The sequence below is a fragment of the Pogoniulus pusillus genome, chromosome Z (assembly GCF_015220805.1).
Source record: "Pogoniulus pusillus isolate bPogPus1 chromosome Z, bPogPus1.pri, whole genome shotgun sequence".
Lineage (NCBI taxonomy): Eukaryota > Metazoa > Chordata > Aves > Piciformes > Lybiidae > Pogoniulus > Pogoniulus pusillus.
In genome coordinates, this window is record NC_087309.1 from 73,909,093 (window position 1) to 73,936,016 (window position 26,924).

The 26,924-nt window shown below is 39.7% G+C and overlaps 1 protein-coding gene across 2 annotated transcripts in view; it reads right to left on the reverse strand.

Annotated features, from left to right (window-relative positions):
- Positions 1 to 4,611: 4,611 nt before the first annotated feature.
- TLE1 (TLE family member 1, transcriptional corepressor) overlaps positions 4,612 to 26,924 on the reverse strand; it is a 103,694-nt gene continuing 81,381 nt past the window's right edge. Inside the window, exons 15-20 of one of the 2 annotated variants that reach the window (XM_064176272.1) lie at positions 10,942 to 11,191; positions 9,325 to 9,572; positions 6,871 to 7,018; positions 6,332 to 6,482; positions 5,828 to 5,904; positions 4,612 to 5,645 (exon numbers count right to left, since the gene is read on the reverse strand). In XM_064176272.1, coding sequence (XP_064032342.1) covers positions 5,538 to 5,645; positions 5,828 to 5,904; positions 6,332 to 6,482; positions 6,871 to 7,018; positions 9,325 to 9,572; positions 10,942 to 11,191 — 982 coding nt within the window. In that variant the 3' untranslated portion in view covers positions 4,612 to 5,537. The remainder of the gene's footprint in view (positions 5,646 to 5,827; positions 5,905 to 6,331; positions 6,483 to 6,870; positions 7,019 to 9,324; positions 9,573 to 10,941; positions 11,192 to 26,924) is intronic. The other variant, XM_064176273.1, reaches the window with a different exon arrangement.

Consider the following 26,924-nt stretch of genomic DNA (forward strand, 5'->3'; position numbering starts at 1 on the left):
AAAGTTATGTAAGGAAAAAAACAACAAATCAAAACCAAAAGAAGAAAAAAACCCATGGCCACATGCTTGAAGTGTGTTCAAAGCACAGTTGTTGCTGGTTTAGAAAATGTCTAAATGAATGTTTTGAGTTCTTCTATGTAATTCAGCAGAAATTCTGTTTAAGCTGCTCAGAAATGTCAGTAAACTAGATCCACAGTGCAGCTTTTCAAAGCATCCAGTTCCTACATACCTGTTTTCCACAGTAAAATCTACCATGCTGCACAAAGTATTTCAGACGCAGTGGGACATCTAGAAGTGTGCTCATAAAAACGGGATTATCAATTGATGGAAAGCTGATCTTGAGCTACAAAAAATATTAGGTAATGGGCAATGTTAAGAACCTGGTGCTGTTTAATTTTTTTTCCCCTCTTAGGATTAGATGACTGCTTAGGGATGTCAAAAATGCCCAGTTCCAACGAACAGCTCAGGTGTTCCTGAATTACTATGCAGAAATACCTGAGCAACTTTATGGATGAATATTGAAAATGCATACAGGTGAATTCCGTAGATTACATTAGACTACCATTTTAATGTGTTTGTATGCATGTTCTCATTCTCACCTATTGCTTTGTGAATTCCCTGATGTGAAGCCTTTCATTTTGGTATTACCCATACCCTACTCTGCTTCATCTTTACCACACTGTGATAAAAGACCTCTCACTAGCTGGACACCATGACTCAAGTATTGTATAGATCTACATTCCCATGTCCTTTCTATGCACTTGTTGGAGGGGAAAAACAAGGTAAATCAAACCTTTCAAAGATACAGCACAGCCAGTATAGCCTCAAGTAGCTTGAAGGGTAAACACTTCATCAGTCTGAAAATGTTAAAATCCACCTTTCTTAGTCAGTATGATGGTGGAACTCTCCAATCAACTCAAAACTGTACCAGTATAATAGAAAATTATTATGATCCCACTGCCTCATTAGTGGGGCAGTCTTTACACACATACACACACAAAAAAAAAGGAAAGCACCAACCAAACAACTCCATCAGAAAAAATCAACTTATCGGTCTGTTTGTTACTTCAGTAACTTAGATGCTTCCAAAAATTGTATATGCATCACAGAAAAAAATATCATTTATATACAGAAGTATACATGTGACTACACCACAGATTTTACAGTGATGTTTACAGTAAAAAAGAACACTATTATTTCAGCCGTTTATGAACTTCATGTTAATTTGGTGCTTCCTCTTCTCTTTAAAGGAACAAAAGCTATTGAAATGTCAAACAAATTTAAAAGAATTAATGCAGATGAAATTACCTCTCAAGGATCAGCAGCTTGTGGGCTGATGTGGGGAGCTATCTTCACTTGGAATCACAAAAAAAAAAAAGGTTCTTTGACTCATTGACAAACTGATTGGGCAAAATATCAGTATTTTGCACAAATGACTTATAAAAGCCTAGTATATATAGAAAAAATGTTAAAATTATTATAGAAGATCTCCTTTTCTGTGGTTATTATTAGCACTATCATCCAGTATGTCATGTATAAGGACACCCTGCTTCTGGCTACCATTAGTGTTTGCCAGAGCAGCATTCAGAAATCACTGAACATCAAGCACCACTCAGCAAACTGTCCCTGAAAGTGACTAATCAAAGGAATCAAGCTTTGTCAATTAAATTGACTCCCCCCTAAAAAATAAAATCAATTACCTACACCACAGTTACGGTTATACCTCTCTTTTCCATGACAATAAGTCTCATGAACTGTAGGTGAAACTGTAAACAAAAAATTGAGGATTGTTGTATGATTTTCCATCCTTGGAAAACGATGGACTGGCTCCTTCTAGGGGGCGTCTCAAGGCACTTGGAAGAGAAGAAGGTTATCAGGAGTAGTCAGCATGGATTTACCAAGGGGCAGTCATGCTTGACTAACCTGATGGCATTCTATGGTGACATAACTGAATGGGTAGATTCAGGGAGACCAGTGGATGTAGTCTACCTTGACCTTATCAACGCCTTTGACACCTTGCTAAGAGTGTCTGTTCAGCAAATTTGCTGATGACACCAAGTTGGGAGGCTTGGCTGATATAGCTGAAGGCTGTGCAGCCATCCAGCAAGACCTGGACAGACTGGAGAGCTGGGCTCAGAGGAACCAAATGAGGTTCAACAAGGACAAGTGCAAAGTCTTGCACCTGAGAAGAAATAATAAACTGCATCAGTACAGGCTGGGAGGTGATCTACTGGAGAGCAGCTCTATGGAGAGGGACCTGGGAGTACCGGTGGATAACAAATTATCCCTGGGACAGCAATGTGCCCTTGTGGCCAAGAGGGCCAATAGGATCTTAGGGTGTATTAAGAAGATCCACAATATCAAGGGAGGTTCTTCTTCCCCTCTAATCTGCCCAGGTGAGACCTCATCTTGAGTACTGCATTCAGTTTTGGGCTTCCAGTTTAAGAGGGATAGGGATCTGCTGGAGAGGGTCCAGTGGAGGGGTACAAAGATGATTACGTGACTGGAGGGCATGCCTTATGAGGAGAGGCTGAGGGACATGGGTCTTTTTAATCTGAAGAAGAGAAGAATGAGAGGGGGTAAATATCTGAGAGCTGGGTGTCAAGGGCAGGGGACAGGCTCTTTTCACTTGCTCCCTGTGATAGGACAAGATGCCGTGGGTGTAAGCTGCAGCACAAGAGGTTCCACTTCAACAAAAGGGGAAACTTCTTTACTCTAAGGATCCCAGAGCACCGGAACAGGCTCCCCAAAGAGGCTGTGGAGTCTCCTTCTCTGGAGTGTTTCAAGGCCCATCTGGATGCATTCCTCTCTGACCTGAGCAAGATTTATGGTCCTATTCTGGCAGAGGGGTTGGACTTGATGATGTCTTTGGGTCCCTTCCAGCCCCTGACATCCTGTGATCCTGTGATGTGTCCCCAGGCTTTCAGACTCAAGGCTTGAAGTAGATCTAATTGGGAAAAAAAACAAGTAACTGCAACCAAGAAATGTGTGGTTCAAATATGACAAAATTAATTCAAGTGCATAAATAATGAACAATTCTATTAAGTATACTGACTGAGCATTATAGAAGTTAACTAGAAGAGACAAGGTATTTCATGATTTTCATGACACTTTTGATTTTGCATCTCTTGATTGCCAAGAACACAATCTTACTCACAATCACTAGGTTACAACAACAGATCCATTATATACATGAGTGTGTGGGTTTTTTTTAAATTTACGAGAATGTGTTAGAATACTTACATTCTTGGTTCCTCTGATATGAACTTCTATGAAAGGTAAAGAAACACCAATAAAGTAAAAGCTGAGGTGATAGTAGTTTGGGAGAATTCAAGTGTTCCCAACTACAACAAATATGCCAGTATTGCTAAACAAAGCTAGTGATCATTACCAGAGTCACACCTTTGGAGAAATGTTTGACATGAAAACAAGGTCAGTGTGTGAAAGGAGTATGACTATCATCCAAGCTGGTCTGCCATTTTCATACAGATAGATATTCATAACACAGCAGAGGAAAGTATATAGATAGATACATATAGAGCGCTAATTTAAAGGATGTAGGTGACCAGATTATCCCGAGAGGTTAACATCTTACCTTCCAAATGCAAAGTCAATGTATTAAGGCTATTACAATTCTACACGCTATAAAATGTTTTCAGTAGAATGGTCATGTAAGTCAAATAGAAAACTAATGTCCCTTCACACTGGAAACAGAAAAAAAATTCCCCCGGATGAGAAATTCCTTGTCTATTGAATGCATCTGTCAGTCAGACTTGCTTCTTCCAGTGATGTGTCTTCGAAAGAGCAGGAAAATAGGTCACTGTCAAATGCTAGAAAAAATGAGAAAGCAGTTCTTCAAAAATTAGTTTTAACCTGCCAATTTGTGTAATCTTATTTTTTCTGCTCAAAGATATCCTTAATTTGTACTCTCCATTAGTAACAGAAATTCTAATTAAATTACAGGACGTAAGGAATGTACAGCTCTCACTGGTGCAATAACTAAGTTTGTCTAGCATACAGTGGAAGAATTCAGCCTGAAAAAACATAGAATAAAATGTGGACATTCTCTCCTCATCCATTTGTTTTGAATACACCAAGAAAACTTCAAGATGCATAGGTTTGGTAACTGACTGATCAGAATGGGTTTCACAGATGCCACACATTGATGCAACAGTGAAAAAGATTCAAAGATTGCCCAGTAATGTATAGAGCCCATAGGCCTACATCAGATGGGGTGCTCAAGAAAATTAATATCAATTAATCTGTACAGTGAATTAGCTTAAAATATTCCCTTACTATTCTTACAAGAAATCAAATTTAACTTATTTAGGTTAATTCACTTCACTTGCAGCCCTGCATGTATTTAATATTTTTAAAGTGATCCCCTGTAAAATTCACACTTTTGGTAATTTCATTAAATTTACCTGAGTATCTACCTAAGTACAGACAAAACATTAAAAAAGAAATAGTCATTAATTACCACTTCTTTCTAAAATATGAAAGACATAGCTTATATAGCTTCGTTTAATCACAGACATCCTCGTTTAATTAATAAAGTCTCTGATGTTCTCAGTTGAAATGTAGCCTTATATGAATAGTGTTCAGGAGAGGTGAGGGAAGTAACTTCAAGAGAAATGACCAAATCAGTTATGATCTGGCACATATTACTCTATCTGCCGAAGAACAGAGACATAGGACATCAGAACAAACTTAAACTGCACAACTTTATGAAATGTTGATTTTTTGTATTTACACTATAATTAGTACAAAATTGCTTTTTAAGTTTTCTGTAGCACAAGACAGTATCTTCTAGACATGATATCCTAATATGTCAAAACAACTACTTTGCAGTATGATAAAGGAATCTAGGAAGAGTTACAAAGAATAAGACACCATTTTCAAACTATACATAGTGTTTGCTTTTGCTTCTAAAAAGGTTCTTATATCCCCAAAAGTTTTTTTAATTTTAAATAAGCAGGGCAGGCAGGGTGGGAGAGAGAGGGAAGACTGTTCATTGGTACTAAAGCCTTTGCTGTAATAAACTAAATATATTTACAATTTATACAAATGTTTGACTTTCAACAATAATACAAAAACATCACAAGATGAAAAATCAGTAAACAAGCTAATCTGTGACACAATTGCTCTACGCAGGACAAAATGCAACTTGAACTGCAAGGAACAGAAAAGTATTTATCCCCCATATTCAGGCATTGAGAACAATTTGCATGAGGTCACAAAGAAAGAAAAAAAAATAAAAGGCTCCAACACTCTTCATTAGACTTGGCTTTAAGAGATATGTCAAAAACCTAAGGCTACATCTGTCCATCTTGCTTTTGTGTTCTGTTTGGTCCTCGTAGCCAATATTTAGTTGCTGGATGTTGCCTTCTATTTCGAAATATTGGAGCAGTTTCATGGCAAGGTCTGGAAACTCAATCCTTTTGTTCCTTTTTAAAAGGCAAAACCTTTCTATTTCTATAATTAAGAACAATTTTGGCCCAGTTCAACTGCTGAAAGTTATATCCCCATCATATTTTTCAGTAGATAACTTCATAGACTGTAGCCTTTTTGTCTCCAGAGCCAGTGACTATGTACTTATCATCCACAGAGATGTCACAGCTAAGCACTGATGAAGACTCTTTGGACTAGAAGAAAAATAGAAATATATTACATCACTGGAAAAAAAAAAACCAAAAACCTAACAACAGCTTATAACCCTCATCTTCACACCTCATTTTAGGCAGATCATGTAGGTGAAGATATCCGAGTCCAGTCTTGGGACTCTGGGTGCTCTAGTTTTTCCTTTTATAAACATCATCATCCTCACCTGGAAGATACTGGCTCCATAAGGAGTTCTCCATGCGTTAAGAAGATTATCTTTCCCAGTGCTCACAAACCATTTACCTACAATATAAACCAGAAGAACTATGAAAACATACGAAATAGACATCTAAAAGATAGTGAGTTTTCAATGTACATCTGAGAAATGTGTTAACTAATTACCATTATAAAAGCTCTCACCATTAATATACACAGTACTTTTCATTTCAGTTAACACAGACACACTTTTGCAAGTCTAGAAATCCCTAGAGCATAAGCAGAAATATCTTTGTACACACAAATCAACCCTCAGAGCAGCCTTTAGGCCAATGGATGGTTATTCATAGGTAAGTACATTTGAATTCACAATGTAGAAATATTTATTAATAGATTAAGAAAATTAGATACTAAGTAAGTTTTGATCATCATATACCCTGTGTCTCTGCAATAAACGATCAATGAAGCAACAGTTGGAGCCTTGACCTCCAATTCTGTCTTTAGGACAACTTACCACAGTAAGCAAACTTGAGTGACAATACACAACTCTCATGAAGGTGCAGTTGATATTTGTCTGGTTTATTTACATGTAGCACTTCTACATTGCTGCTCTCCATTCCCACAGCTAGCCATTCGCCAGTAGGACAGTAGCCAAGGGAAAATATCTGTAATTTAAACCACATTTACATTTTAAAATTATCTCATATGGATTTTTTTTCTACAGTGATTAGAATAACTGGGAGAAGGAGAAAGAAAATGGCCAAATAAAATTTACATATTTCAACAGCAAGACTGCTGCTAAAAGTTCAAGGCACTAAATAACCTTCTGTTCTCATCTGTTAACTTAGAAAAACAGGAAAAAGAGCAGTGTCAGGCCATCATTTTCTTCTGAAAGCTAAACATACAAAGGCTCCAAAATATTGTGTTCTGAGCAGGCGAAAAGAAGAGACAGAACAATCTGCCAGTTGCACCAGGCTCAGTCTCAGCTTTCATCCCAAATATTTCCTGCTCCCTGCAACCTTCCCTCCTCAAGCTGCAGGACAATCAGGTTACCTGTGATGTGAAGTCATGCTGTTGTAGCTGTCTCCCTTCTCTCAAGTCCCAGGATCTGACAGTGTTATCCAAACCTCCTGTCCAGAGCTTGGTACCATCATTAGAAATGTCAATACAGCTGGCTCCATCTGTGTGGCCCTGGAATTGTCTGATAAAACAAACCAGACTGAACAATGATTTCCTGCCACAGCTCAAGGTAAACACTGTTGTAGCGTTAGTTTTGGCCTCTGTATGTGTGTAATTTCTTCTTTGTCTGCTGATGGGCAAAAATCAGCCTCTCCCTTTTAAATGATATACAACAACGTTATATAAACATTTTCTAGGTGCTATAGAAATTAATTGCGTTATGGCTAGCTGAACAAATATTCCTACCATGTTTTGAAACACAAAATAAAAGCCTGTAAAAACACTGCAGTACAGTAATTATATTTAAAAATTCTAAGTACAACTGAGATTAAAATGAGTGCTGAGGGAAGAAAACTCCTTCAGAAAATAGCTTTTTTGTTTTTCTTTGTGTGCTAGTTTGAAGCTAGCTAGAATGTTTTGGTAAGACAAATTAGATTACAGGCTGTGAAAAGGAAACAATGGTGATGTCTACTTCACTCATTGGCTTGCTGAGATGTGGGCTGCACCTCTCTCTCTCTCTAACCTAATCTGCTGTCTGTGTGACTAATCCATCTGCTTCCTAATCTCCCTGGCAGACCCTCCAAGCTACCTTGAGCATAATGCAAAGTCTTGAGTAAGGTAGAGGAGTGGGAGGAAGGTGGAAGGGTGATTGGGAGCCCCTCCTGGGGACTCGGGTTTTTGGGAGGGGTGTTGTGTTTCTGTACTACCTTTTAACTTGAGTATTTCTGTACATTACTGTATATATTGTAAATATCTGCTTGTATACTGTGTTAAGCTGTAAATATAAGCTTCATTCAATTTCCAGAGCCAGCTGAGTCTGGTCTGGGTGATTTCCAAAGTATGGGGGGGCAGGTAACACCCAAACCATCACACTTTGGCTGCAAGTCAAGATAGATAACGAGCAGATATATTAATAGGAATGGATCCAGTTACAAAGAATTAAATTCAAGCATTGCTAAGTTAGCAAAGTTGCATCAACCATAGCAGGAGATCACAAAAATCTAAGTGGTGCAGTTTGTTTTAAAAATCTTCTCATTAGTAATTCCCAGCTTTCAGTAATCAGAAGTTCACTGCAAGTTTTTCTCCTAAGAGTTCTGTACATTTCATTGGCAATCAGTATTTGGAAAGTCCTATGCCTCCATGTAAAAGTTGGAGGGCAGTCAGGAAGTGACAACCAGCGTGAGAATGAAAACAATGAATCACAGCTGCCAGAAAAAGCTCATACAACACATTTTGTTTTGGTGCTGTGGTCTTGAAATTCCACCTGTTATCAAGATCAGTCAGCAAGTGGTGGGAACACATACAACAAACATTCAAAAAGCAAGATGAAGAGAGCACATATCTACAGACACTAGGCAAGAATAGGGCAAACTAAAACCTCACTTGATCTAAAAGTTCAACAGAAAGTAAAATTTGCATGCACATAAGCTCAGGCTAATTATTGATACACAGGGCATTTGACTGAAACATAGCCAACTGAACAGATTTTTCAGTGTCTGTATTCAGAATTTTTAAAGTATCACAGCCTTTCCCAGTTTAGGTCCTCTATTCTCATGATATTGAAAGCCATCACTACTTTGGTAAATAAGGCAAAACTTAGCTTCTAGCAGATTACACAGCTAGTTGCCAAGAGCCACCTCACACAGAGAACTATCCTCTGTGATATCACTAGTGGTGAATATTGACTTGCCATACACTTCAATCATCTTCTAGTATATTTGTTAACCAAAGATCTAAAGAAAAGATCTCAGAAGTAATTTACAAGACATCTGTTATACGCCTTGCAACCCATCATGTTTTACAGATCAAATTCCCTCTGAAATTCAAATATCTTTCTCTCAAGAATGAGGCTTTCCTTCAGAACCAAAGGAACTCACTTTCAATCACTTTTGTAAGATTTATTTTGTTACTTATCATCACTAAATAAGAACTAAACATTATTTTTGTTACATAACAAGTCTTAATACAAAAAGAAAATAACAAACCTGAAAAAGTTCCCTAAATTGAACATGGAGTCTACCTTAATCATAAACCAGCAGAAATGCTGCTTGTATAAACCTGCAGACAAATCCAAGTAATTCAAACCAACAATAACTTTTACACTCACTGCAGTAGGTTATGGATAAACTCTTTAATCCCTGGAAACACATCTTCTAAGACTAGGTTAAAGCTACCAAAGCTAGTGTCTGCCCAATTGGGTACAAACTATATTCTTTGGATAAGAAATAATTTACTTTGATGTTAGGAACCACTGTTCAGGGAGATAAATATTCATGTAGCTGTCCAAAAAGTTCTATTTATGTCTTATGTGAATGAGCAATGACTCACCTGACTAGGGTCTGATTGTGCAGATCCCACACTGCAATATTTCCATCACTGCAGCAGGAAAAGCACACCTTGGAATCAGGACTGATAGCCAGTGCATAGCAGGCAGGGGCTGAGGATGTCAACTCTGCTTTTATACGAGGAGTTGGAGCTGCCAGGTCCCATATGGATAATGTGCTGGCTTCCCCACCAACTATTAGGGTGCATCCATCAGGCAGCAATTTACAAGAGCGGATGTAGTTATCTCTGTTCTGTATAACACAAATCACCTCAGTAATGTTAATACATGCATGCCAATAACATCCTGATTATTCCTGATTGCATCCAAGTTTTAAACAGTAGGCTAATTTTTTCATTACCAAAGTACTGAAGAGGAACCAGCAGACCCTAAAAGGTTTCACACATCTACTTCTCATCACTACACAGAGACTGTAGCTGCAGAAATTAAACTGCAGAATCCAGTTGCCACAGTCCACTCTCTTTTAGATGTGATGAATAGCAAGTCTTCCATTTTATCACACAAAACAAGAGCCAAAGTAAGCCAGCATTTCTGCAAGTGCACTCCATCAGCTAAGGTCACCAACAAGAGAAATATTAAAGCAAATGACCTTTCACTTGGCATTTAGGCAACCCTGTACGAAAATGCAGTTCAAGTCTCATACCTTTCAGGTTTTGCAATTTTATGTCAAATACTACATATCTACTTTTAAAAGTTAAAATATGAGAAGTATTCCTGTCCTAGTCCTCAATTTATTTTGGTCCTCTTCTGTTCAGCATGATTCTTATCATACTTAGTGTCACGTTTGTGATCTTACTGATGATGGAGATTTACTACATGAAATTGAGAGATGGAAAACATTTCAATCTTCAATCTTATTACAATCTCAGCTTCTTAGGTGTATTGGTTGTTCATTGTAATAGCTGCCAAATTAACAGGTAACAGCTCTTTAAAAAACGGTAGAGTTAAGATCTGTAACTCAAAACATAAAAAAAAAACACTACAAGAAGCATACAGCAGCATCCCTACTACTTATTTAATTAATTCACCACAAAGGACAAGTAAGTAATGTAGTGAAAATGTTGGATTATTTAGCTAACTGCTCCGTAAGTAAAATGAAGGCAGCTAGGAGTATGCATTCACAGACCTGCTACAGAACAGAATACGTATTCAACCATACAACTGCACTCAGTCACTTTTGTATCCTGCAGATCACTAAGTATAGTATGACTGGATTTAGTGAAACACCTAGCCCTGGATTTAGTGAACACCTAGCCCACTCATAAGCCAGGGTTCACTCCTTTTGAACTCCTACTTAGAAAACAGTGTGACTAAAAGATCGGGTGAAATAAATAAATAGATAAATGAATCTGGTACGCACTCTGCTCAAAAATCTTACCTGTTATATGACATTCAGTGATATTTAACTTGAAGCAAACCAGCACTCCTCTCTGTAACTCCACCTGCTCTGTTTTTTAAAATTATACAGCTAAATACGTAAACCAGGAAACAGAATTACCTCCTGCTTCCCTGTAATACGAATGAAATTCAGACAAGAACAGCTGTATTACTTTACTGAGCCTCAAGAAACTACCCTTGTGCACAAGTTCCTGTTCGCTTACCAGGCAGTCCAGCTGAGAGACAGGGCTCTTGTTGCCAGGCTGGCTAATATCCCAGACTTTGACACACCCCTTCCCACCCGTGTACACATGTCTCGTGGGGTTGCTGATGGTAACTGCACATACAACTTCCCCATGATTCAGAGTATTGATCTGACGGGCATGCCGAGGGATTCCTGGACCGATGAGTGCATCAGGAGGGAAAGGAACTGGCTGCATCTGACCATCTGCAGTAACGTGAAAGGAGTAGGCTCTTTCGGGGAAGGGAAAGAAAAGGGAAGACAAGACCAAAAAAATCCAGTCAGCCACTTAGATTTCTATAATGCAAGAAAAAAAAGAAAAAGCATTTTTTAATTTCACTTATTTGACAGTCTTTTACTCATGAAAATCAGAGCTTCAGTACCAGGTAATAACAGCATATGAAATCTCAGAGGAGAATTAGGATTTGCAATAGATATTTTCAGCCTGTCTCACCTAAAGTATTCTTGCCATGGGGACGGATGTTAAATTCTACCTGTAATTCTATGGACGACAATCATGGCTACTACCCTTCAGACACCTGGATGATCAAAAGATGTTTTAGGTCCTGCTTTCTAGCCAGTAGTTTCAAGTCTTAGCACCAAAAGTCCTGCATCATTAATCTTTCACCAGGCACTACTCTTTAATCTACCTTCCATGAGACTTGCACTTTCATGTCACCCTGCATTAGCACAAAATAAAGTTCAACTTACTCCCTTTCTGCATCTTTAACATTAGCACCATCTATGCCCAACATGCCTCTCCTGTCAGCGCTTTCAACAAAAAAATCGAATCATGCAAAACAGCTGCACACAACTTTCATCAGAAAACTGTTATCATCTTCTCATAATTATGTTCTCTTGAAGAAATATTTTGGAAGAGGTGAAATTTTATCACTGCAAGGTAATTTTGGCATTTCTGTAACAGCTTTTACCTGTATTAATGAATGACTTCAACTATGTGGAAACTGAGAGTTGAGGAAATGAACCCTAGAACTGAATATAAACAATTCTCCTTGAGAAAAGCACACAGACTATTTCTTCACGTTCACTGTTAAAGCCACACAAGGACAGGCGCACAAATAGCAGGTTCCAGGTGGAGAAGTTTTGATTTGTTTCTTTCCAAAAGTAACAAAACACTGCTGCGGAAGTCTGGCATTTGTTACAATGATAAGCTCCTTTTTTTTCTTCTTCTGTTTTAAAGATACCCACAGCCCGTATTATTGATGTTGCTGTTACATTAACATCAAGTTCGTTGATGATACAAAACTGGGGGAGGGGACGGCTGACACCCTGTCAGGCTGTGCAGCCATCCAACAATATCTGGACAGTCTGGGGAGTTGGGTGAAGGCAAACCTCATTAAGTTCAATATAGACAAGTGCAGGGTCCCACACCTGGGGATGAATAACAGCAGGTTAGGGGAAGCCCTACTGGATAGCAGTTTCAAGGAGAAAGACTATGTAATCTTGATGGACAGCAAGTTCTCCGGGGACTAGCAATGTGTCCTTGTGGTTAGGAGAGCCAATGGTATCCTCAGGTGCATCAAGAAAAGTGTGTCCAGCAGGTCTAGGGAGGTTCTTCTTCCCCTCTACTCTGCCCTGGTGAGACCATATCTGGAGTACTGTGTCCAGTTTGGGGCTTCTCAATTCAAGAAAGATGGGGTCTGTTCAAGAAAGTCCAACAGATGGCCACAAGGATGATTAGGGACTTGAGCATCTCTAATGAAGAGAAACTAAGAGATCTGGAGCTGTTTGTCTTGAGAAGACTGAGAAGGGATCTGATCAATGTGTACAAATATCTGAGGGGTGGGTGTCAAGTGGGTGGGGCCAGTCTCTCTTAGGTAGTGGCAGTACTATGACAAGGAACAAGGGATATAAGCTTGAACATAAAAGGTTCCAGCCTAACATATGGAGCAACTTCTTTACAGTGAGGGTGATGGAGCTCTGGAAAAGGCTGCCCAGAGAGGTTGTGGAATCTCTTTCTCTGGAGACTTTCGAAACCTGCCTGGATGTATTCCTGTGCAGACTACTCTAGATGATCCTGCTTTTGGCACACGTGTTTGGCTTGATGATCTCTGGATGTCCATTCCAAACTAATATTCCAGGATTCTTCTAAGAAGCCAAAGTGGATAAATAACAGTGAGATATGAGGTTTTGTTTTTCAGTTTTAACTAATGAACTTTCACCTCTCCAGTGGTAATTCTATTTTCCTAATATATTTTTGTGATCAAAACTGCCCATTCTTTTCCACATGTACCTTCCTCCCCAGTAATCTTCAGTCACCGTAGATCTGTTATTAGCATTGCATTCCTCTTCCAAGGACCCAACCGTAAGTAATTCAGCTTCATTTTCTATTCTGACCTCTGAATTGGTATTTTCAAAGTATTTCATCACAAGTTTCTACGTATTGCACAGTGGAAACAGTCTCCTCATGCAGTATCACACCCTTCTCAGAAGGGAAAGGTATAAACAGCAACTGTTACTATTAAAAAAAAAAAAAATCGTGCACATACATGCAATTTCTGTACATCATTCATGTTTCACAGCTGAAAGCCTACTCAAAGAATGCACAGAAATGGAGAATAAGTGAGTGGAAAGATGAAAAAATCTCTTTTTGTCATGGAAATGTCAATGATGAAAAAATGCAAGATAAAGGAAGTGCTACGATCACGTTCTTGTGAGAAAAATTCTAGTAATGATAAAGGCTTAATTAGAAATTCACCAAAGTTCTGTGAAGAGAAGTAGAAACAGGTCTGTTCCAAAGTAGATACTCACTATGGAAAAGGAAGCAGAAGAATGGCAGCTAGACTGATAAAGCCTGGACAACTCTCAGGTTCAGGTGCAGAATTCTGGAGTCACAGCATTTAAAATGCTGAAAAGCTGGGTCCTTTTCTGAGCTCCAGGACAGATGTCAGTTGCAGAATATATGTTATCATTAAGCATACACTAAACTGCACAACTACAAAGTCTCATTCTGTCCTTGCTTTTAGAGCAGATTTAAGAAAAACAATTAAGCAAGTATTAAGTAGTTTTTTTCCTCAGCATGTTTAAGATGAATAATCCACTTGTACATGATTTTATTATTTTGTTAATGGAAGGTTATGATGTAAATAACTGGCCTCCTCTTGCTGAAATAGGGTGGAAGACAACAAGAAGATTTTAAGTGCTTCATGCATGCTGTAGAATTATGCCTCTTCTGCTCTGAAATGTGAGAGCTACCCACTGTGCTTTAATCATGTAGAATTTTACCAGTATGTCTGTATTTAAAATGTAGTTATACAGATTATAAAAGTAGTCCCTGCTTTTTATCATCATGAGAAGAATGGTTAGTTAGTACTTGAGATGGCCAAGTCTGAAGGCCTATCAGAACAATCAGTGATAGCTTCTCACATGCAAGGACAGTATTTTCTACAATTGCAAGTTATAAGCAATTCACTGCATAAACAAATGATTGCATATTGACAAATTTGTCTGTCCTTGCCAAGACAAGCATACAAAAAAGTAAATTTTCCTGTTTGCCTGAAGATGCAGGGAATACTGTGCTGAAATCACTACTGAGAGCATACTTACATGCATCATTTGCAAGACTAACGCTGCCTAAACAAGGAATACCTTTGTCTCCAGAACACAGTACTAGAAACAGCAGCGCAAGCAACTACTTGCTTCTCAATCATTGTTGATCTTGGCTACCTCTAACTAGATACATTCACAGACCTGAAATCTCAAAACTGACAAGCACGTTGGTTGTCCAGCTTTAAAAAAAAGTCAGTATTTGGCAAAATTTGGTAAATTCTGGAGTTCACTAAAGCTCAAATTATTTCTTGACAAGTATCCCCTTGCTTGTCTTTCTCCTCAACAAATTCTCCTCCTTATTTTTCTCAACAAATTCTTATTGACATCTGAATTCACACTGACACTGTAGATCTGTGAGGTTTTGCCCTTTATGCCAGAAACTGCTGTTCAGCTTCGTAATAGTCAAGAATTTCTGCATCATTCACAGCACCCTACATTTATGAAATGACTGGGTTTCACAACTATCCATCTTCAACCGTAAGACTCAGCATTAAGATACCCCTTCCTCATGTTGGCCTAACAAACACAGCAAACAAAAGAAAAAGTTCTCGCACAATTAAATTAAAATTTAACATGAGAAGAGCTAAATGTAAATTGATATATAAATATACACTTGTAATTAATTGCATACCACAAAAAGAATAGTTACAAGACAAACTTATAAATCTTTACTTTAGGAAAATGTTCTGAGAAAAGAATATACTGTCATTCATAATTACATTCTGAATAAAAAAATGTTAGTCTTCTGCTCTACTGAATTCAAAGACGTGTAGATTTCCTACACATTATCAGCACAGTACATGAAACTAAAACAATTCAGTTCTCCAATTTCAATCAGTTATTACAGTCCTCCACTTTCTAAATAAGCATATAGTAAGGATCACAACATGCTAAGGAGAGGTGAATTAATTATTGCGAACTCTCAGGAACATGTCAAATCAACTAAACTTCCTAAACTGCCAGCTACTCAGAGTATTCAGATTGATATAATGCATGCATTTCCTGCCTACTTAAAGAACAATGAATATTAGAGTTTCATTATATGGAGTTAAATGCCAAGAAATACCAATAAAATTTTGTATAGAAATAACAAAATATTTAACTTCATACATGTTATCAAATAATTCCACTCAGAGATACAAGTGGTGGAAAACTAACCTGTTGCTCTACAATATTATAAAATTAGCATACTTCAAAATATTGCTCATTGCACATTCACTGAACAGTTGTGAAGATCAGAAAAACTGAAAAGGTATTTTATCTTTGCCTTCAGCAATTCCATAACAGCATAGCATTCCCTCCCAACACAAAATGTCAGCTTCAAAGTTGAAAGAGCAAACTTTTACAATGTGAAATTTCCTTTTCTTACTAAAATGAGAAATGCTTATTTTCATCTCTCTCTCATGCCTATGTATAACATCTTATGTTTCAATTAAGACTATATTTGAAAATAACACTGATAAATACATTTGTCCTCAGTGCTAACACTAATTCACAATTTGGACATCTGGGAAGCAACACTACGAACACAAATCTTACCACTGAGCTTGAAAATCTGTGTTTAGTACACAACACGACATTAGAAGGTATGGGTTACTAGCTTATTGATTAAAATGAAAGAGTTTAGGGGTATAGCTTTCACCAAACTTCCAGTGGAAAATGAAAATAATCTACTCTGAAGGTAAGAAATGTCCCAAATCAACAAACTTAGTGCTTTAGAGTGCTGATAGCTCTGTGAACACAGGAAAAGCACACAAGCATGCATGGGTGGATTAGGCAAAAGAGCTGTACCATGCTTTAACTTTAAGGTAAGAAGTCTAGAAGAATATTAATTTAGCAGATATAGAAGACTAACAACTATATAAGCATCTTGCTGGAAATGTTATGTGAAGTAAAACATGATTATAGCAATACACCAGGAAGTACCTACAACACAGCAAGTGGTTTAGGCACAGCTAAATGTATCAAAATGTCAGAGCGCAAGACAAGACATCAGATGTCCACGTTTAAAAACAGTGCTGCTTTCCTATTCCCAACGGAAAAATAAAATAATTAGCAAGTGATGGCTCAAGTCAAGGAAGAATAACTGCACATCCCACCTCAAAAAAACAAACAAACAACAAAAACAAAGCCTAAAACAAAGCCAAAACCAAAGCCAAAAGAAAACCACAACACTCCATAAAACAACAAAAACACCAAAACATGAAAAAATCCACCTAAATATCAAAAAAAAAAAAAACAAAAACCCAACCCACCATCCAACAAACAAACAAAAAAACCCCACACATCCCCCATACACAACCCACACCCAAAAAAAAAAAAAAAAAAAAAAAAAAAAAAAAAAAAAAAAAAACCAAAAAAAAAAAAAACCCACTACCAGAAATGTTGCTAAGAATAATATACTGATGGGACACTAAGAATATAAAAACTTTTTTTATGCATGCTCATACACACATACACTTACCAACTCCCTGTGTTTAAAATTAGATACTGAACTACAAACAGCTGAAGAGTGCAAACAGTATGAAATCATGTGTGTACATCAAGACATCAAAGTAACACAAAAATGTTGAAAAGCCTCATAGTTAATTTAAAAACAAAACAACCCCAAAAAACCAACAAAAGTTTCCCGACAACACAACCTGCAGAGACAAGTTCATTTGTGTAACTAGGAAATTGCTGAAGACACTTCAACTTTCTGGATTGCTATCCAATTTCCCAAGTAGCTCTATACCACTACTAACAAAATTAGAGTGCAGAGTGCAAATTGAAAGATTGACATTCAGGAATATAAAAAGATGGCAGAAAGAAAAGACTTACAATTAATCAAGCTATGAAATAAGCCAAAGACAAGATTTCCAGAGAACAGAGCCTTGATAACTGCTAACAAACAAGTAGGAGAAGGTTCTTAAAGGCTATTTATTTTTCAAGAAAGCTAGTAATTGAAAGATCTTAGAATACATAGGAGTTAAAGAAAACAGTGCTATCGAAAATGTCATTCCTTCAGAAAGAGAAGTATTTTATTTTCCCTTGGAAGCGGGGCTGGATTAAAAAAAAAACAAAACCAGTCTCAGCAAAACCGTTGACAAATACACACAGCTGTGAGCATATACGTATGGGTGGGGATTCACTAATAGGAAAATTCTTGGCATCAACTGATAAAACTTCCAAGCTTGTAAAACAAATACAATGTAATACCTTTATTGCACTCTAGGAAAAGACAGAGTTTGAAAATAATCCAGGAGTACTCCCCCAGTTTGCATGATTACAGAACCATGTTCTTTGTACGGAAAACAATGATAACTTGCCTAATACAGGTAAGAGATACTTAAAGATGCTGCAGGTAGCAAACAGCTTCTAGCTAGTTGTAGAAAATCAACACAAAAAGAAGAGGTTATTCTAAAACTCTCAATGGAAAGATAACAGATCAATTCATGGAATTGTAGGGCTTGCCCTCATTTACAATAAAGATAAGTACAGTAGTCACCCCAGAGAAAATGACTGGTTTGATCCAAGTAACACAACAACAAAACCTATTACAGAACACATCAAATCAAGTGGAGGGCAGGGAATGTATCAAAGTAGAAGATTTAAAAAGAAGTGTGCATGAAGTGATGAAAATACTATATAAAGCGATTATCAGAAAGAAAAGACAAACCACACACACTGTAATTTAGCTATGAAGTAGTAGGATACAAACTATAGCAGTATACATGTGCTGGTTTTGCACCCTAAATAGTGCAACAACTGGAACTCAGTCACAAATTTCCTGACTGAACAAAAATAGACTTTCATAGCTTATAATATGAACTACTGCTGGGCACTAGTAACAGAAAAGTAATTAAAAGTTTATGCATACACTTGTTTGAAGGCAAAAACTTAAGAGTCACTGCATATGGTAATCTCCACAAGTATTTAATAAGTATGCCAAATTGTACTAAAGTCAGCAAGAATGAGTCTTATCCTTGAAAGATTGTTTTAAGAACAAAGTCTGTTATTTTTCTGTACTAAATTTAAGTAAACCATATATAACATCAACTCACTGAACTCTTCAGTAATCTTGTTAGCATACCAACTACTTCAACTAAATCCAAGATTTAGCACATTTCTCACATCGCAAACAGACAGCTAAGTCTGTTCTCAGAAGTAAGGTGGATAACAGAAACACGTTGAGGATGGCTTTCCTAATCTACATCTGCTGCTTTCCTGCAGTTGTAGAAAAAGAGCATAGGAAAATAACACACTTTCTTGCCTGTGATGCACTTTTAAAGACATCTACATGACTGAAAATCACAGGATTACAGAAGGGTAGAGGTTGGAAGGGACCCAAAGAGATCACCAAGGTCAAACCCCTTGCCAGAGCAGGACCACACAATCTAGAATAGATCAGAGGAATGCATCCAGACAGGCTTTAAAAGTCTCCAGAGAAGGAGACTCCACAACCTCTCTATGGCACCTGTTCCAGTGCTCTGTGACCCTTACAGTAAAAAAGTTCCCCCTTGTGTAGAGGTAGAACCTCTTGTGCTGCAACTTACACCCACTGCTCCTTGACCTATTACAGGGAGCAAATGAGAAGAGCCTGTCCCCTCCCTCCTGGCCAGCCCTCAGATGTTTATAAACATTTATTAAATCACCTCTCAGTCTTCTCTTCTACACACTAAAAAGCCCCAGGTTCCTCAACCTCTCCTCATAAGGCATACCCTCCAGTCCCCTAATCATCCTCGTAGTAAGTATGTATGTATGTGCTAGTCTGAGGCTAACTATGATATTTTAGTGAAATTAAATTATAGGCTGTGAAAAGGAAACAATGGTGATGTCTACTGCACTCATAGGCTTGCTGAGATGTACAAAAACAAGAATACAAACCTACATAACAGAGTTGCTGTGCGTCTCTGGCTGCCTGCACTTAACCTGCTGTCTGTGTAACTAATCCTTCTGCTTTCTAACTCCCGCTCCAAACTCACCTTATCTGGGATAAGGTAGAAGGGTGGAAAGGAAGTGGAAGAGTGGTTGGGAGCCCCTCCTGAGGACTCTGGTTTCTGGGATAGGTGTTGTGTTTCTGTATTACTTTTCTGACTTGTATCTTTCTGCATATAACTGTATATATTGCAAATATATGTTTGTATATTGCACTAAGCTCTAAATACAAAGCTTCGTTCTTAATTTCCAGCTCAGCTGAGTCTAGTCTGGGTGATTTCCTAAGAGTAGGGGGGGCAGGTAACACCCAAACCACAATGAATCAATAGATATTTACAGGAGTTCAAAATGAAGGCAAGTAGAAATATGTATATGAAATTTTCATCACAGCGTGTCATTGTTTTGGAGTTAGGGGGATTTCTTCCTTGGCTATATTGGTTTTAATGTCACTGAGTCTTTTATCGGTAATATTAGAGGGGCATTCACAAGTGGCATTACAGGAAATTGAAGTAGTATTTCTCCTGCCTTATCTACAGCCCTCATGAGAGCTATCTTACCTAAAACTCAGGCAGACCCTTGTTCAGAATTTTATTCATGTCAGACTGTGGCATTTCTGCTGAGTGTGATTTTAAGTCTTATAATTTTGATTTTCATATTAATTTTGGCATTATGTAAGAAAAAATTGAGTGTGATGCTTTTAAAAAGTAGTAAGACAGTGTCTGTGGCCCAGAAAAAAGATAAACCAATCGAACCCAAAACAAAGATAATTTGGGGGCACATCAAGAAACTACCACTACACTTCCTAGCCGAGATTCTGGGAAAGCTGCCAATATTCTTACCTGGAATGATAGGTTGGACTGGATGATCTTGGAGGTCTCTTCCAACCTGGCTGATTCTATGATTCTACGATAGCACGGCAGGATGCCCAGGAGTACAGGGAAAAAGTCAAACTCAAGATGTTCCTCCAACTAGTAACAGTAACTCAGCCAGTTCAAATCCCCAGCAGAAAAAAAAGACACTACCTCTAAAGCATATCTGAACTCACAGTTCTCAGGCCGGACCCCCAATGATTCAAAGTCAGTCTCAGCTCAGGCCATCTTGGTGACTGCCAAAGCGAAAGCTAAGACATGACATTTGACAAAAAGTGATTCAAAAAAGGATTTAGGAGAGGGGACCTCTAGTGAGCAAGAGGAGGAAGAGGAGACATATAGCCTTGGGGATTTGGTGAACATACTCAGATCTCAGTACTCTGAAGATAGGAGTGCTTGGAGGTTGGCTGCCAAGAAAGAAGATGGTTCCAATGAGCTTAAGAATGCTCGTAGGAAAAGTTCTGTTTCTAGGCCAGGGACAGTAAAATCAACAAGAGGAAGAGGAGAAGGATGACATCCAGGATTACAATGATCCCCTCAGAGAGGTCAGGGAAGTTAGAAAGGAATAAACAAGGGAATCAGGAGAGCCAATCTTAGGCTGGCTAGTGAGATGCCCCACTATGGTGCAAATGCCCCGCAGGTAGGAGACAAGTCTGCCAAGCAGCTGGGACCACTCACCAAGTAGAGTGGAGTGGACAAATACCTGGCAAGTCCTCTTGGTAGGGTTAGCTTGTGGACACACCTTCTGTTGGCTGTGGCTATGAGATATCCTTTCAGAGATGATCTGCCATAGGCAGCCAAAAAGTGGAACACCATTGAGCAAGGAATTAAGCTTCTGAAGGAGTTTGCTGTGAAGGAAGTGTTCTATGGAGATCATGGCACACATGAGCCTGATGATATATCCCTCTTGGAACAAGTCTCATGAAGAAGCTTATTAAACTTGCTTTGTCATCCTATGCTAACATCTTGGCCAGCAGGTTTCTATCGAGGAGTGATAATGGAAGATCTTTCACTGCTGGTGAATTCACTGAACAGCTGAGGCAGATAGAGGACAGCTTGTCACATTCTGCCATAGTCTCTGATACAAAAATTCTAGGTACAGAGATACAGGATGACATTTAATATAGCATGAAGGAACTGAAGGAGGATCTTAAAAACTTTTCCAATCTGGTAAAGGATACCATTCCTGCATCATCTGAATGGGTGCATGTTTCTGCAGTCAGGAACAGATGCCCATCTCCTGCAAAGCAATTCCAGACCAGCAGGAGACAAATTCCACCCAGACATCAGCAATCACGTGCGTCACTGTGGATAATTCTGCGTGACTAATACGGTGAGAAAATGAACAAGTGGTATGGTCAACCTACTTCAGCTCTTTCAAACAGAGTCAGGGAACTGCAGAGTGGAAGAAACAAGAGGCAGCAAAGCCAGAAAAGTAGCTGTCACTTCTTCAGCTCCCCAGAGCAACTGCAATTATTCCTACAATTGCAGTTTCTCTCACAACAACATCAATCACTGTGTATGTCCCAAATGCCATGCTCAGGATTAGGGGTGCCCTGTCCCCAGCCAGGTGGAGAAAACCAAATCTATTGGAATGTATTCATTAGGTGGCCTGGAAGTTCAAAACTTCGGGAATACAGGGCTTTAGGTGACACAGGGGCTCAGTGTACTTTGTTGCCATCCAACTGCAAAGGCAGAGAGTCTGTAATAATTTCTGGAATCACTGGTGGATCTCAAGAATTAACTAAGTTGCAGGTTGAGAAGAGTTTAACTGGTAAAGAGTGGAAGACACATACCATTGTAACTGGTCCTGATGCGCCTTGCATTTTGGGAATTGACTGTTTGAGACAAGGTTGTTTCAAAGATCCTACGGGTGACAAATGGGCTTTTGGAAAAGCATCTGTAGAGATTGAGGATGATAAATTGAAATTGTCCATTAGACCTGAACTTTCAGATGAGTCTGAAGTTGTGGGACATCATGACATAGAGGACCTGGAAGTGCCAATTGCTACTCAAACTGTTCACCACAGGCAGTACAGAACTAACCGTGACTCTTTGTTGCCCATTCATCAGATGATTCATCAAGAAAGCTCATTCACCTTTCAACAGTCTCATCTGACCTGTCTACAGTCTCCTCACGGAGACTGGCAACTGACAATTAATTTTTGTGCCCTCAACGAGATGACACCACCCATGAGCACAGCTCTGCCGCACATGCTGAACTCCAGTACAAGCTGAAATCGAAGGAGGCTAAATGGTATGCTACCATAGACATTGCTAATGCTTTCTTCTCTATTCACATAGCAAAGGAGTGCAGGTCTCAGTTTGCATTCACCTGGAGAGGAATCCAGTACCAGTTCAACCATTTGCCCCAGGGGTGGAAACACAGCTGAACCATTTGTCACTCAGTCATCCACAATGCACTGGAGAAAGGTAAAGCTCCAGAGCACATCCAGTACGTCGACGACATCATTGTGTGGGGCCAAACTGCTGAGGAAGTCTTCCAGAAAGGTAACAAAATCATTGACATTCTGCTGCAAGCAGGTTTTGCCATTAAGAGAGACAAGGTCAAAGGACTTGCCAGAGAAATTCAGTTTCTGGGAGTGCGGTGGCAGGATGGTCACCATCACATTCCACAGGATGTGATAAAGTCTCCACCACAGCTGTTCCCACCAGTAAGAAGGACACTCTCTTTCTTGGATGCAGTGGGATTTTGGAGACTACACATTCCTGGATACAGTCAAATTGTCAAACCTCTGCATGATGTGACTCGTAAGAGAAACAATTTCAAGTGGGGACCTGAACAACAAGCAGCCTTTGATCAGATCAAGCCAGAAGTAGTCCATGCAGTGGGCTTGGGACCTGTGAGATCTGGTCTGGACATTAAGAACATTCTGTACACGGCTGCCAGTGACAATGGTCCAACTTGGAGCCTTTGGCAGAGAGCTCCAAATGAGACACGTAGTCGTCCACTTGGTTTTGGGGACATGGCTACAGAGGTTCAGACAAAAATTACACTGCAACAGAGAAAGAGATACTAGCAGCTTATGAAGGAGTGAAAGCAGCTTCTGAAGTGATTGGACCTGAGTCTCAATTGCTTTTAGCTCCTAGACTGCCAGTTCTAAACTGGATGTTCAAAGGCAAAGGTTCATCACCACATCATGCCACAGATGCAACCTGGTCTAAATGGATGGCTTTGATAACCCAATGAGCACCTCTGGTAGAGGTGATCACATACTTGCCAGAAGTCACAGACTTTATCAAACCTCCAGAGGAGAAAATAACCCATGCTGAAGAAGCTACTCCGTATGGTGATCTCTCTGATCAGGAAAAGAACTATGCTTTGTTCACAGGTGGTTCCTGTTGTCTTGTTGGGAACAAGCGAAGATGGAAGTCAGCAGTCTGGAGTCTTACAAGGAGACTTACTCAAGTGAGAGATGGACAAGGAGAATCCAGTCAATTTGCCGAGGTAAAAGCTGTCCAACTTGCTCTTGATGTGGCAAATTCTGATCTTGACCTTGATTGGAAACACCAAGCTGAAGTGTTCTTAGCTTGGTGGGCCCATGATTCATCTGGACATCAAGGTAGAGATGGAACATACCGATGGGCTCGTGATAGGTCAATCGACTTGTCCGTGGATACTATCACCCAAGTCATCCATGACTGTGACTTCTGTGCTGCTATTAAGCAGGCTAAGCGAATCAAACCCTTACGGTATGGTGAGATGGTCAAAGCACAAGTATGGTGAAGCCTGGCAGATTAACTACATCACTTTGCCTCAGTCTCGTTCTGGCAAGCAGTATGTGCTAACGATTGTAGAGGCCAGCACCAGATGGATGGAAACCTATCCAGTTCCACATGCTACTGCATGTAACACCATTGTTGGTTTGGAGAGACAGATTTTGTGGAGACATGGAACTCCAGAGAGAATCGATCCAGACAATGGCACTCATTTCAAGAACAATCTTGTGAAATATTGGGCCAAACAACACAGCATTGTGTGGATCTACCACATACCCTACTGTGCACCAGCTTCAGGGAAGATTGAGCACTACAACGGTTTGCTGAAATCCACCCTAAAAGCCATGGGGGGTGGAACTCTGAAAAATTGGGACAAGCATTTAGCACAAGCTACCCGGTTGGTAAATAGTAGAGGTTTGTAAACAGAGGAGCTGCACAATCAGGCTTGGTCCAATCAGTAGACAGTGATAAAGTTCCTGGTGTGCATGAAAAGAATGTTAAGGAAAACTGTTTGGGTATTTTCTCCTTCAGGTGAAGGAAAACCTGTCCCAGGGCTGGTGTCTGCTGATGATCCTGGTCATATCTACTTGGCAATGCAGGAGAACGATGAAAGTGTCAGGGGGCGGGTAATACTCAAAACATCACATCTTTAGAAATCACCTAGACTAGACTAAGCTGGTTCTGGAAATATGAATGAAGCTTATATTTACAGCTAGCACAATATACAAGCAGATATTCACAGTATATACAGTTATATACAGAAATATACAAGGTAAAAAGGTAATACAGAAATACTACTCCCCTCCCAGAAACCTGAGTCCCCAGGAGGGACTCTCTACCTCCCCTTCACCTTCTCCCTACCCCTCTCAACCTTACTCCAGTCCCAAGGAAGAATGGAGGTACGGCCAAGAGGTTAGGAAGCAAAATGGATTAGCCCAAAATGGAGGGTGAGGTTACAGAGTAAGATGAAGCTCAGCCAGCAGCCCAAGTGAGAGTGGTTATCTATGCTTTTATTTCTTGTTCCTATACTTCTCAGCAAGCATATGAGCAAAGTAGACATCACCACTGTCTTCCTTTCACAGCCTGTAATCTAATTCTTCTCACCAAAACATTCTAGCTAGCTTCAAACTAGCACAGTCATGCTAACTTAGTACTCTAAACATAATAGCGTCTAAGTTTTTTGTAAAGCTGCACAAGGAAAAAGAAATAAACTATGATAGATTGCTGCAGATGACACTCTGTAACCATTGTGGTAGGCCTGATAGGCCCAAAATAGGCTTACACATGTCCTGCCTTGCTTAGGCATGTTTTCTGCTCCACCAGAGAGGCAAGCATGGGAAACAGACACAAAACGACCTGGAGCTGCTGAGTCTGGCCTTCCTAGGGTCCTGTGGTGTAAGATACACACACCTAGCTTGTGCCTGCCTAGTGCAAAGCCTGTGCTTTTCCCAAATTAGGGAAAAGCAAGCCTATGGCTTTGCCTAATATGGTACGGTTTGGCTAACTGCCATCCTGATTGACTATGCTTGTGTGCAAAGGGCAATTAATCTCGGCCCACACTGACAAAAGGAGATATGAGGGTGAATGACATGCTTTGCTTCCCTGCTTTTGCGTTCCTGTTTTGCTCCCCTGATGTCTCTGCTGTGCCCAGCTGTGCTGCTATTGCACACTGCCTTATTGCTTGCCTGGTAAACTCCACTGATGTGAGTTACCAGGAGCAGACTCTGGATGCCTGCATGCGATCAGCCTGGGTGGCCAGCGTGACATCATGCTGAGACTGCACGACATCATGTCTCTGCACCTGAAGGTACTGCTTAGAATTCCTGGACATATACACAGATCGTCCAGAAGAGGCCAGGAGAACAAGGGAAGAGATTGTCTGCGTCCTTTCCCCAGAAGCCAGGAAGATTCAAGCCTTGATGTCCAACAAGATAGAGTTCCCTGAAAGCATTTGAACACTAGACTGTGGCTATCCGCCGTGAGGGTAATAATAATAATTTGTGAGTGAATGTTTAAACGCCTCTTTGCAATTCTCTACTGCCTTCTGCCATAGAGCAGAAAGAGCTCCTGGAGCCCATCTACTGGGCATATTGACTGCAGGCAGCATTTGATCACAGAACCTTCTCTTCCAGTTCAATTAATGCTTATATATTTTAGTGTTTATTACTAGATCTAGATATTATCCATAGAGTACTGTGTCCAGTTCTGGGCCCCCCAGTTTAAAAGGGACGTTGAGATGCTTGAGCATGTCCAGAGAAGGGCGACGAGGCTGGTGAGAGACCTCAAGCACAAGCCCTATGAGGAGAGGCTGAGGGAGCTGGGATTGTTTAGCCTGGAGAAGAGGAGGCTCAGGGGTGACCTTATTGTTGTCTACAACTACCTGAGGGGTGGTTGTGGCCAGGAGAAGGTTGCTCTCTTCTCTCAGGTGGCCAGCACCAGAACGAGAGGACACAGCCTCAGGCTGCGCCAGCAGAGATTTAAGCTCAAGGTGAGGAGAAAGTTCTTCACTGAGAGAGTCACTGGACACTGGAATGGGCTGCCCGCGGAGGTGGTGGAGTCGCCATCCCTGGAGCTGTTCAAGGCAAGATTGGACGTGGCACTTGGTGCCATGGTCTAGCCTTGAGCTCTGTGGTAAAGGGTTGGACTTGATGATCTGTGAGGTCTCTTCCAACCCTGATAATACTGTGATACTGTGAATGTTTCCATGACCATGTAAGAACCAAAATATTATTAAAGTTAGTGTTCAGAGGTGGCGACAGTTCTGAACATCAAAATTAATAAACAATATTTATTTTGGAAAACATCATCTCACATCAATTATTTCCCCTTAGCAACATTAACAGGAATACTCAGCATAAAAACTGCAAAG